Raw genomic sequence first — 13,237 nt, 5'->3', positions numbered from 1 at the left:
GGGCCGTGATAGGCTGCCACCTGTGCAATAAGTCCATTCCTGACATTTCTATCTCAGCTGTTAGTGCGATTATAACAAAGTGGAAGCCATTGGGAACAACAGCAACTCAGCCACGAAGTGTTCAATCCCAGAGCGGGGTCAGCGCATGCTGAGGGTCACAGTGCGCAGAAGTCACCAACTTTCTGCAGAGTCAACAGCTCCAGACCTCCAGACTTCTGTGGCCTTCAGATGAGCTCAAGAACAGCGGAGAGAGCTTCATGGAATGGGTTTCCATGGCCGAGCAGCTCATCCAAGCCTTACATCACCAAGAGCAATGCAAAGCGTGGGATGCAGTGGAGTAAAGCAGCCGCCACTGGACTCTAGAGCAGTGAGACGTGTTCTCTGAGCGACCAATCACGCTTCAGTCTGACAATCCCATGGACGAGTCTGGGTTTGGCGATCGCCAGGAGAACCGGACTTGCCTGACTGCAGTGTGCCAGGTGTAAAGTTTGGTGGAGGGGGGATTATGGGGTGGGTTGTTTTTCAGGTTTTGGCCCCTTAGTTCCAGTGAAAGGAACTCTTAATGCTTCCGCAAGACATTTTGGACAATTTCATGCTCCCATCTTTGTGGGATCAGTTTGTGGACGGCCCCTTCCTGTCCCAGCATGACGTCCCTGTCCAAGCGTCGCTCCATAAAGACATGGATGAGGAGTTTGGTGTGGAGGAACTGGACTGGCCTGCACAGAGTCCTGAGCTCAACCCGATAGAACAGCTTTGGGATGAATTAGAGCGGAGACTGAGAGCCAGGCCTTCTCGTCCAACATCAGTGCCTGACCTCACAACTTGTCACACAACTTTTGGCTATATAGTGTATGTTCCCTCAGCAAGTCCCATTAAATTGATCAAGTGAGCATAAGAGACTTGCTTAAAAAACATTTACAAATCTCACTGACCCTAAACCCTATATATATATATATATATATATATATATATAATTTCTATTTTTGAAGGTAAAAGATAAATGTTTTTTGTATTTCATTTTCTTAAGGCATAAAAACTTGTGTAAAGATTACACTAACCTCATTTTAGAATGATTTCTTAAAGATCATGTGACACTGAAGAAATGGCTAAAAATCCACCTGTGCCATCACATAATATACATTTCAAACTATAACTATAGTAATATTGCAAAGTATACTGTTTTTACTGTGTTTTTTGGTCAAATGAATGCAGCATTGGTGAGCATTAGAGACTTCTTTCAAAAACATAATATTCCAAACCAGTTCACCAGTATTTTATATAACTGGATGTTTTTAATATATGAATATTGTACACACATAATAAGGGCTGTTCATTTAAAGGGATATTTTACCCAAAAATGAATCACAAGTCATCCTAGGTCTGTATGACATTCTTCTTTCAGACAAATAAAAGTTGATTTATATTATAAAAGTCCTGGTTAATCCAAGCTTTATAATGGCAGGGATTGTTTCTCTGTTTTTGAAGTCCATAAAAATGCATCTCTCTGTCATATAACCGCTCCACATGGCTCCGGGGAAAATGCCTTCTGAAGCAAATCATTGCGTTTGTGTGAGAAAAATATCCAAATTTAAAACTTTCTGAATTAAAGTTGCGACTGATCCCTGCCCGTGGAAAAGTGTTGAGAGTGCCTTGTCGAAGTTCAAGATTCGTACGTAAGCAATTGAACTGCAGAGGCACTTTCAACACTTTTCCCATGAACTGAATACGGACGGCGATCGGCTGAAACATTACTTTATAAAGTTTTAAATATAGATATTTTTCTTACACAAACCCATCCAGTCACTTCAGAAGGCCTTTATTTACCTCCCGGAGCCGTGTGGAGCGGTTATATGACGGTTAGATGCATTTTTATGGACTTCAAAGACAGAGCAACCATCCCTGCCAGTATAAAGCTTCGATTAACAAGGATTTTTATATAACTCAACTTTTATTCATCGGAAAGAAGAATGTCACACACCCCTAGGATGACTTGAGGGTGAGTAAATCATGGGCACATTTTTATTTTTTGGGTGAACTCACTCTTTAATGTTCATTCAAAGTAGATAGCATGCACTATAGCCACAGCAAACAGTGAGTGATTCTGGAAAGCAGCAGATGTGTGTATGTCAGTGTTGGGGTTGATTAGGCTACGGCTGGCCAGCTTTACACCTTGTTTATCATTCTGCCCGACCAACACCTGGCACACCAGTTTATATCGCGGCGGAGTGACATCTTTCAGCTTACTGAGAACGAGATCGGCTAACATCTGGCACAGCTGGCTACAAGCGTCAGGACTGTAGCTCACACCTTCCAAATAGCTATCCAAAGTGTCCTGGAGGATCTGCAGGGTTCTGCCGGCGCTGAAACGGGCCTCTGGTTCTGGTTCGATTCTGTAGGTGTTCTCCACATAGACTTCTTGGATGGGTTGGGGAAGGTAGAGTCCCGAAAAGCTCACTCTTCCTCCCTGATGCCATCCGGCGAAAGAGAAGCGTTTCCCGATGGAGATGTGGGAAGAGCTGAGGTTGGGGCTCAGGAACGAGGACTCGGATGAGGGATGCCTGAGGAATAGGGCTCTGTGGTGCGGATGGTCCTTAGATTGGTCTTTGGAGCTCCTGTGGGTGGAAATGGAGCCCAAACGTCGCCTCGGAGCTCCAGGATCTGTGGCCAGGGAGCGATTGAACTGAGCTAAAGTCTCCTGTGAGAGGGGGAGAGGCTGATTGGCCATCAGGAAGAAATCTGTGCGGAGACAAATCACATCCGAATGTGATTATTATCATTTCTTACAATCCACATTATTGCTAATATAAGAGTGGGTGAATGTGCATGTCGTACATTTATTTTAGCTACTTGATATAACGAACTGGTTATTGTTATCATATTCGTTTAATTTACACTGCAAAAAAATGCTCTTCTTACACTCAAAAAAAATGAACTTATGATGCTGTTCACTTTATTTAAGCAAATCATCTTGATATCAGGTTTCTGGTTCAAATGTAATTGATTCATGTTAAACTGACTTAAAACCGTTACGCTTTGACATAACTTTTATTTTCAAATAACATGATTCAATCCAGTAACCCAATCAAACAGACCGTTCACTTCCCATCATGCTTTGCAATTGGGCTGAATTTAGAGAGTAAATGTTTAAATAAAGTGCTATTTTATGCATTTCTAATGAGATAAGAGAATGGAGAGACTTTTTAATGTTTAATGTTTTGTTATGTTGGTATTTAAAAGTGTGTGTTATGTTAGTGTTTTTTAGTGTCATTGTGGTGAAGTGTAGAGTGTGTGCTCGGGGTCAGCTTGGGGGAAAATAAAAAATTATGTTTATCGAAATAATTAATGTTAATTAAATTCAACATAACCCAAGTACGTGGAACCAGTTGAAATAAGTAAAATAAGTAAATCCAACGTATCATTTTTTTGAGTGTATTTAGTATTGTTTTCTTGTTTTCAGCCCAAACTAAAAACTCTTAAATCAAGATTCATTTACTAGATAAGTAAAATGACATAATATATGTTTTGCTTAATCATAAAAATAATCTTATTTCTGTTTGGGATGGAAACAAGAAACAAGATTATTTTTCTCACCCCATTGGCAGATCATTTTGCCTGTTTTAAGCAAAAACTCTCTTCATTTAGATTTTTTTTTCAACAAAACAAGAAAAAATATCTAATGTCGTTTTACTGATCTAGTAAATGCATCTTGATTTAAGAATTGTTAGATATTTAGACTGGAAACAAGACAGAATGACTGAGGAAGAAGAGCATTTTTGCAGTGTATTATCTCAATCCTAAACATTGTTTTACAGTTTAGAGCGCTCTGTTAGTTATTTATTGATAATCTAGCACATTCGCAGAAAAATAAAATGTTTATTTCATAAACATTTGTGACCCTGGAGCCCAAATCAGGCGTCTCACAGGGATATCTGTGGCCAACAATACATTATAAGGGTTCTTTTATGCCAAAAAATCATCAGGATATTAAGATCATGCTCCATGAAGATATTTAGCACATGTTCATATCATAAATGTATTATTAGTAGTAATATGCATTGCTAAGGACTTCATTTGGACAACTTTAAAGGAGATTTTCTCAATATTTAGATGTTTTTGCACCCTCAGATTCCAGATTTTCAAATATTGTCCTATCCTAACAAACCATACATCAATGGAGAGATTATTAATTCAGCTTTCAGATCATCTACACATCTCAACATTGACCCTTATGACTGGGTTTGGGCTCCAGGGTCACATTTTGCATGAAGAATCATATATAGCACTGATTCTTGTGGGACAAAACCTGTCCCAAGCACAAAAGCTCGATTTATGTTATAAAGTAAGAATATCAACACGATAAAAATACATAAAAAGTTACATCTAAGGTAAATTTGTATACTCAGGACATTCATTGCTTATTCTTCATTAGTATTATTTTAAAAGCACCCTCTATACACACATGTAATTTAACATACGCCACAATGTACAAATTGTTTAATGCAACAAATAAATAAAAACACACTGTTATAATAAAAGACGGAGATGTTTATGATATCGAACCATACAAAAAAAGCAAATCTTGAATTATATTTCCATTAAGTAAAAATGGCTATAAAAGTTGTGTCACCTTGTGTATTTTTTGAATAATCCTGAATAAATCAGGCAGTGTCTGTAGGTTCTGTTTCATTCGTCATGTCATGTTGTCATTGGCCGATTTAGTCATGTGGGTTCTCAGTTCAGTTCTCTCATTGGTTCATTGTTTTGATTGTTCACAGCTGTGTCTTGTTAGTCAGTAGTCTCTGTGTGTTTGAGCTCATGCTTGCGTGTTTGTCTGGTATTGTGATAGTTTCCTGTGAACTGCAGTTGGTGAGTCCAGTTTAAGTCATCTTCACAGAAGTGTCTGATCTATGTTTGGTCATGTCTGAACCGTTGTAAACAAACTGCCTTGGGTTCTGTCATCCTGCCTGCTGTGGACTAACATTACAGCAGCTCTAACGTCTGTTATTTATATTGTTATTTTTAATATTTTAAACAATATTGAAATCTCTGCGTTCACAGCCATTCCAACTCTGTGTGCGCGTGTGCTGCTACAACTGAGGAAAAATGTACAACACAAATGCACAAATCCAAATGTTTTTTTTTTTTTCATTTTGTCAACTTCAGCAGGTTTTATGTGTGATGGTTGACAAACCAAAACATCTGTATAATGTGACCCTTTTTTTTCCATATGGGGAATTCTTCTAATGCAATTTCAAGATTTTATATATTCATACTTTATATTTGGCCTCGGCTGTACCTTATGTTTTGGACATTATTCTATGATTTCACTCCTTTTACTGAATACCAATATTACAGAACTGAAGACTTTACACTGTTTTTGAATGGACAAAATGACATTTGCATGCTTTTAGTGCATCTGGAGTGGAGACAAATGAATTTATAGCGTGAATGTACATTTTTAGACATAAGCCTGTTTCATAATCTGAGACTTTTGTCTACAAAAAATACCAATTTTTTTTTTCATCTACGACATGTTTTGTCCTTTCTCAAGAATCCGTGATAGCCAAACATTTATTTTGACCTAAATTGTTGTAAAGAAACCATTAAACAAACAAAGCACACATTATAATATTTATACATATTTGTATGTATATGATTTAATATTTTTATTATTTAAATAAGATTAATATATTCGGTGTGTACATCTATGCACACCCCACACATACACATTATTTCCTGCCAGCATTCTCGTGCATTGACGTGTAACGTTCAGTGTGTCATTATATCTGCCGAGAGTCACTGAGGCACAAAAGACATCAGTTCTGGAGAATTATGTATTTGTTGAGAAATTGTAAACTTACAGGAAGGTCAACTCTGCAAAAGAGGTCATGCAAAATAAATGGTGTAATCTTACAGTGAGAGACTAAGGGCCTTTCCCAGTAACACGAAATGAAAGTTTACTATTGCTTTCTCAATGACACGAGTTTCTGAAGGAAATCACTTTGTTTGCTGCATAACATTCACATGGGTCAGATTTAATGGAGATTTTAATAGCTCAACACGGCAAAAAATGTTTTTTTATTTTTATCTGTGGCGATAGCCAACAATACCTTTTATAGGGGTCAAAATTATCCATCTTCCTCCTACACTGCAAAAAAAAAAAGTATTTCTGTCCTGTTTTAAGTCCAAACATCAAAAATCTTACATTGAGAAGAATTTACGAAACAAGCTAAAGTAGTCTTGTTTTGGGAAAAATAACTAAAAATTAAGTTTTTTGCTTAAGATAATTTTTGTCACCCCATTGGCATATTAGCTATGTCGAATATGACATTTCCTGACTGAAAAAAGGCCCTTAAGATGTTAATTTAAAAAAACACAAACACCTCTTTGCTGAGGTTTCTATAATTATGGTAATATTTTATAATCATGATGATGATGATATAGATTTCAGTGTGACGGGTTTCTTCGCCCATGACTCAAAGGAATAGTTTGAGACCCAGCATGTGCCCAAATGCGGATGATGATAATTGAAAACCGTTAGAATTGTGCCAGTTTGATCCGCTTCATGGAAGCCAGCCCGAAGAGCTTCTTTAAGAGAATGCGAAGAGGCCGGTTTTGATCAGCGCTGTCAGGGAAGTTCCCACCTGTGTCCCACCGTGAGCTGATGTTAGTCAACCTTTACCACACCTCAGGTTCAGTCGAGCTCTTCGGCCTCTTTTAGATCATAATCTACAGTATATACTCCACAGCTTACCGCTCTACATTCATGTGGAAGAGTTACAATAATGAGCGGGCATGAGACGTGTGAAAGTACAGGTGTGGAGAGAGCACAAATGAGTCAGTACAGGAGATGAGCACATCTTTACCATCAGCATCGGTGAGCAAACTCAGCGCCGCAAGAGTGAACAGGCAATGGGACTCCAGTCAGAGGCTCCACAAACACAGTGTTAATTCATATAAATATCGTACACTCTGAAAAATGCTGCGTTTAAAAACAACCAAGGTTTGGTTCAAGATGGAAAAACCCAGCGGTTGGGTTGTTTTAGCTCAGCAGTTTTAACCCAACGGTTGTGTTATAGCCTAGCAGTTCTAACCCAGAGGTTGCACTTTTAAATTCTGGGTAAAAAAAAACCAATCTTGGATCAAATATGGACTAACCCAGCGATTGGGTTGTCTTAAGCTAATATTTAACCCAACTGCAGGATTAAAGCAACCCAATTGCTGGGTTAGTCCATATTTGACCCAACATTGTGTTAAAACAACCCAGCATTTTTTAGTGTGTGTGGTTTTAGCCCAGCAGTTTAAACCCAGCAATTGTGTTGTTTTATTCCAGTGTTTTTAGCTTGGTGGTTTTAACCCAGAGGTTGGGTTGTTTTAAACCCAGCGGTTTTTAGCTCTGCGGTTTTAACCCAGTGGTGGTTGATTTAGCCCAGCAGTTTAAACCCAGAAGTTGGGTGGTCTTAGCCCAGCAGTTTAAACCCAGCGGTTGGGTTGTTTTAGCCCAGCGGTTTTAACCCAGTGGTGGTTGATTTAGCCCAGCAGTTTAAACCCAGAAGTTGGGTGGTCTTAGCCCAGCAGTTTAAACCCAGCGGTTGGGTTGTTTTAGCCCAGCGGTTTTAACCCAGTGGTGGTTGATTTAGCCCAGCAGTTTAAACCCAGAAGTTGGGTGGTCTTAGCCCAGCAGTTTAAACCCAGCGGTTGGGTTGTTTTAGCCCAGCGGTTTTTAAGCCAGAGGTTGGGTGGTCTTAACCCAGCGGTTTTTAACGCACCGGTTGGGTTGTTTAACGGCAGTGGTTTTGGCTCCGTGGTTGGGTTAAATGTTTTCCCAACCTACTGGGTAGTTTTTGTTTTTTTTACTATTGTGTAGAAATTACGACTGCTTGCTTAAAATAAACGTAAAGTATGTCTAATAAATTGATATTTTTCATAAATTTAATGATTAATAATTAAATGATGATAAATTGCTTTTTATTAAATGTTCGCCTTTTGATTATTGTTGCTTCTAGTTATTGTCTGATTTAATTTCCAGCCTATTTTGGCTTCATTTTAAACCAGCAATGTAGTCATTATTAAACAATAGTTGGGTTAAATAAAACTGCCCAGCACATTAGGCAAACATTTAACAACTGCTGGGTTAAAACAACCCAATCACTGGGTTTGTCCATTTTCAACCCAACTTGAAACCAACTTGGGTTGTTTTTGACCCAGCAGTTTTTAGTGTATATTCGGTTGATTTTCCTGACATTTCTAATGTTGTCAGAAGGGATAACAAATATAGTTTGATCTTTCTCCATGAAAAATATTACATATCTTTGGGATCTCAGAAACCCCAGACAAGAAACATGAAAAATAAAAAAAACAATAAAAAATAAAGTTGTATGTGTTTTGGTCAAACAGAAACAATGGCAATCTATGAAACGCCATTTCTAAATAAGTGCATGCCTGCTTCGTGAGGGTTAAAGCTTCAAAAACAGATGTCAAAATGAGTTCGAGAAACAGATTGAACACTTTTGCGTCTCAGGGACCCACAACATATAAAAACAGTCAATCTCTCAAGTCATAATATGATTGCAAAACCATCTAAAAAATAATGACCAATGTTAGCAGTATTCAGTATCGCCACGATGATGGGTTACACTAAATGTCCTTACCCGTTTAGCTGGAGAAAAATCAGCTTATTGTGGTATTCCAGTGATGGACTCTTCTCCGCTAATGTTGGCACTAAGCAGTCTAAGCTCGCTGCTGCGACTGCTTCTCTAAGTAAAGAGCAATCCTGTAAATTATTGTCAGAACGGGCTGCATAGGCAGACACGCCAAACAAAGCCGGCCAGGCAATCATTCACACCATGCTCTGAAGAACTGCATCTCTGCTTGTAGTCATGGAAAGCCTTTTATTTCAGCCCTCCATGAAGCCTGATCAACAACTGTGGCTGAGGTCCGGTCTAGTCATGGGTAATCACGTTTATTTGACCAGTAGCATATTACTTTTGTTTGGTATAGATTTTGCTTTATGGATATTTTGGTAACACTTTAACTAATACAACCTTATTGTAATGCATTAGTTAACATGAACTAACCGTGAACAATCCCTGTAGCTTCACTGTTTTTTGCAAGGTTATCTTACTGTATGCATTTACATGAACACACACACATGTGCACGCACACACGTGCTGTTGTGTACTTTATCAACATTAAAGTCATTCTTGATCAATAAACTAGGTTGTTGAATATGTGCCCTAAAGTGCTCATTAGTTATTTGGCAATCTTAAGCGCTAATGACTTTTTAAATATGTTAATGAAACTTTAACTTTTGATTCATTATTTTGTCAACTGTGTTACGGACAAATGCTGTGACATAAATCCACAGTGTGCTGAATTTAGTATTATTCCCCATCATTTAATCTCCAGAGATATCTATTTTCCTGATGGTTTAGATCACATTTAAAAGATTTATGACCTAAAAACCACACGTGACACAGTTAACAAAGTAACACAGTTGACACCGGAGTAACCTGACTGACTGGACACCTTAAAAGGAAAAGAGAAACTCTTTAAAATAATAACTTTATTTTTATTCAACAAATGTAAGTACAAGCAATTAATTGAATTGAACTGCCAACATTGTGAAGCATGTGAATCCGTGTCAACCGTTTCAGTTGATGGGTAACACTGTTGACATTTCAGACATTTTAGGGTCTTGTGTAAACTGCTGGCCTTGGACTATTTAGTAGTTGACCTTGATTAACTTGTGTTTTTTTTCTTTCTACACATTTATAAAGTGATCCAAGTTCACCAAAACATGTTGATAACACAGTTGACAGTCAATTAATCTACTCTCAACTCTGTGCAGACCATAATAAAGATCATATATTGAAGAGGATAAGTTATGACCAGTACCACACTGTGTTCAAAATGTGATGCTGGACTTGCGACTTTGGAACAAACCATTGTGGATTTTTAGGGATTTTATAGGAGTAACACAGTTGACACAGATTTCTCGGAAATACACAAAATGGATGATTTAGTGTAGATGCATAAGCAGAATATTTGTTTTTGAGAAATTTATTTTTTTCTTCTTTTGGAAAACTTATTTTTTTTCTCAATACTTTATATTTCTTGTGCATTTTTTTTCTTTCTCTTTTTTTCTCCTCAAAACTGGCATTATATTAACTATATAACCCCCCATCCTACCCAATAGCATATCTTCTACACGCTATGTATCATATGCATGTGAAAAACGGCATACTATATACGTTCCGCGACATTGCACACTCGTATTATTGATACCTATCCATTAACAATCAGATGGTTTCTACTGTAGGGTTATGTTTAGCAACAGCCCAAATCAATGCCTTATTATTAAATAAAGCACACAACAGCCTTTTAACCTTTTTATAGTGAGTTAGAAATGATCATCTTTAGTCAGTGTCAACTGCTAATGTAAATATGTACAGTAAGAACCTTACAAAAACAGTAAAGCTACAGGCATTGGTTATGTTAAATAATGCATTAACTAAGTGCACTCTTAGCATGAGTTGATGCATCAACATATGTGTGAGTATAGATTAGACTATAATGCATTCACTACTGTTAAAGGGTTAGCTCACCCAAAAAGGTAAATTCTATCAATAATTTCTTACCGTAATGTGGTTGTCCAGCCGTCAGACCTCCGCTCATCTTCACACACAGATGAAGATATTAGTGTTGAAATCCGATGGCTCAGAAAGGCCTTCATTGACACCAATGTCATTTCCTCTCTCAAGACCCATAAAGGCACTAAAGACGTCGTTACAAAGCCCATCTCACTACAGCGGCTCTACAATCATTGATGAAGAGGCCAGAATAGACCTAAACAACTAAATAACGACTGAAATAACGCCAAAGTCTCGTGATTTCAGCAGTTTGACACGAGATCCGAATCATGAATCGATTCACTGACTCATAACAGTTCGAAGCATTGTTTTGAAATCAGCCATCACTATATAAGTCGTTATTTAGTTGTTGTTTTTTTTAGTGCTCAACAATTATCGTCTTTTCTATTCTACGCCTTTCTGAGCCATCGGATTTCAACACTAATATCTTCATCTGTGTGTGAAGATGAGCGGAGGTCTGACGGCTGGCCAACCACAGGAGGGTAAGAAATTATTGATAGAATTTTTCTTTTTGGGTGAACTAACCCTTTAACTATCAATCAACTTTTTTTTTATATCGCGCTTTTACAATGACGATTGTATCAAAGCAGCTTCAGTGTAAAACAGGACAATATTGCAACAAAATTTGATTTGGCTGTACAGTATTAAAACCTTATTGTGAAGTGCTAGTGATATTTTTGTATTTCCAGTATAGGGCTTTAGCTGCATGGCAGAGAGACTAATGCCAGATTAATCTCTTGTATTTGAGAGAGGTAAGGTCATCCTTTACTCCCCCTCAAGTTGTTTCAAACCTGTATGAGTGTCTTTCTTCAGCTGAACACAAGGGAAGATATTTTGAAGAATGTCAGTAACCAAACAGTAAACTGGAGCCATTGACTTCCATAGTATTTTTTTTTCCTATTATGGAAGTCAATGGCTCCAGTTTACTGTTTGGTTACTGACATTCTTCAAAATATCTTCCCTTGTGTTCAGCTGAAGAAAGAAACTCATACAGGTTTGAAACAACTTGAGGGTGAGTAAAGGATGACCGCATTTTTATTTTAAAGTGCACTATCCCTTTAACAGTGGGTGGTATCAGCAGAACCATCTGTTTCCACTGCAATCCAGAGGAAAAGAAGGATGCGGTCACATTCAGACTCACTGAACCCATCCCTGCTTTATCTCAGAGAACATCACTGACAAATACTCATCTAATGTCATAATCATGATCATATGCCTAATGTCAAACAGACCTTCCACCCCAAATTTACCTCTGTAATCTTCTTGTTAGTCATGCGAAACAGGAACATTGTGAGGAAATAAATGACAGACGCGTACAGGTCAGCAAGTTAAAGCGTGCCTGGGCATGTCTGGAGATGTATCAATAAACTAGTGGAGTTAGAAAAGGCAAGACCTTTGAGATGGGAATGCATAAATAAACCGTGTTTCATAGAGATGGAGAGCTCTCTGTCACAGTACACAACTAAAACTTTAATTTTTCTGAAGAAAAAGTACAGTGTTTACCATCAGATCATTACCAAAGTTTTACTCTGGTGTTTTGCATTAAAAAAACGCTTTTCTTACTCAGTATTTTTGTCTTGTTTCTGGTCAAAATGTCAAAAAATTCTTACATTAAGAAACATTTACTAGAGAAGTAAAAATTATTCTCTTGTTTTGCGGACAAAAATACTCAAAATCATGAGTTTTTGCTTAAAATAAGCTAAGTAATCTGTCAATGGGGTGAGAGAAATAATCTGTCATTATTTTTCTCACCCCATTGGCAGATTATTTATCTTATTTTAAGCAAAAACTCTCTTCATTTTGAGTTATTTTCCCCAAAAACAAGACAATTACTTTTGCTTGTCTAGTAAATACTTCTTGCTTTAAGACTTTTTAGATGTTTGGACGAGAAACAAGACACAAATACTGAGTAAGAAGAGCATTTTTGCAGTGTGGGTGGTTGCTAGGGTGTTGCTATGTGGTTGATCTAGTTTAACGTGGTTTTGATGCACGAGGAGTTCGAAGCGCTCATTAACAAATCAATCCGTAATTCAACACCAAGGTTAACTTGTATCTGTACTCGACGGGCCTGAGGGCTCTAGAGTTACACAATGAAATGCCATGTTCTTCAGGCCTAATGAGAGATTTGGCAGAGCAAGGGATCAGCCTGTGCTCAAACTGGAACGGAGATAACCTTGTCAGTCTTGAGAAAATCTATTAATGCAGACCTTTTACTTCACAATACGCTGTTTTAAAGGGACACGTCGTCATTTATTCACCCTTATGTAAATGTCAGAACACAAAAGATTTGCGACCGATTTCTTTCAGAATCGAGAATTTTCTGCCTTTTTTAAAGCTTTATATTCACCGTCAGTATAAACTGCTATTGAATTGAAATGTCTACCTTTTTTGTTCCACAGAAGAGGGAAAACTACGAAACATCAGACAAAACGTTCTCCATCGGAAAGGCTTTGAAGTTTAATCCATAGTTTAAAAAGGACCGATTCATACCCGAAATGACATTTTGAACTATTATCATATCAAAGTATTCTGTGTCTCTGCATTATTCATCGAGAGCTACGCTGATGCATTTTTCATTGACTTTA

General features: G+C 37.7%; 1 protein-coding gene across 1 annotated transcript; it reads right to left on the bottom strand.

The window, feature by feature from the left end:
- Positions 1-997: 997 nt before the first annotated feature.
- Positions 998-8,776, bottom strand: LOC137089412 (dynein light chain Tctex-type 5). The gene is made up of 2 exons (XM_067452985.1): positions 8,652-8,776; positions 998-2,736 (listed from the first exon to the last, which is right to left on the bottom strand). Exon 2 carries the CDS (start codon positions 2,723-2,725, stop codon positions 2,051-2,053), a length of 675 nt encoding a protein of 224 aa, XP_067309086.1. The 5' UTR covers positions 2,726-2,736; positions 8,652-8,776; the 3' UTR covers positions 998-2,050.
- Positions 8,777-13,237: the final 4,461 nt, after the last annotated feature.

The sequence above is a fragment of the Pseudorasbora parva genome, chromosome 9 (genome assembly GCF_024679245.1).
Source record: "Pseudorasbora parva isolate DD20220531a chromosome 9, ASM2467924v1, whole genome shotgun sequence".
Taxonomy (NCBI): Eukaryota; Metazoa; Chordata; class Actinopteri; order Cypriniformes; family Gobionidae; genus Pseudorasbora; species Pseudorasbora parva.
This window is presented reverse-complemented; position numbering and strand designations above follow the sequence as displayed.

Coding starts and splice junctions, on each gene's coding strand:
- LOC137089412 (XM_067452985.1), bottom strand. CDS start 2,725: ATGGCCAATCAGCCTCTCCCCCTCTCACAGGAGACTTTAGCTCAGTTC.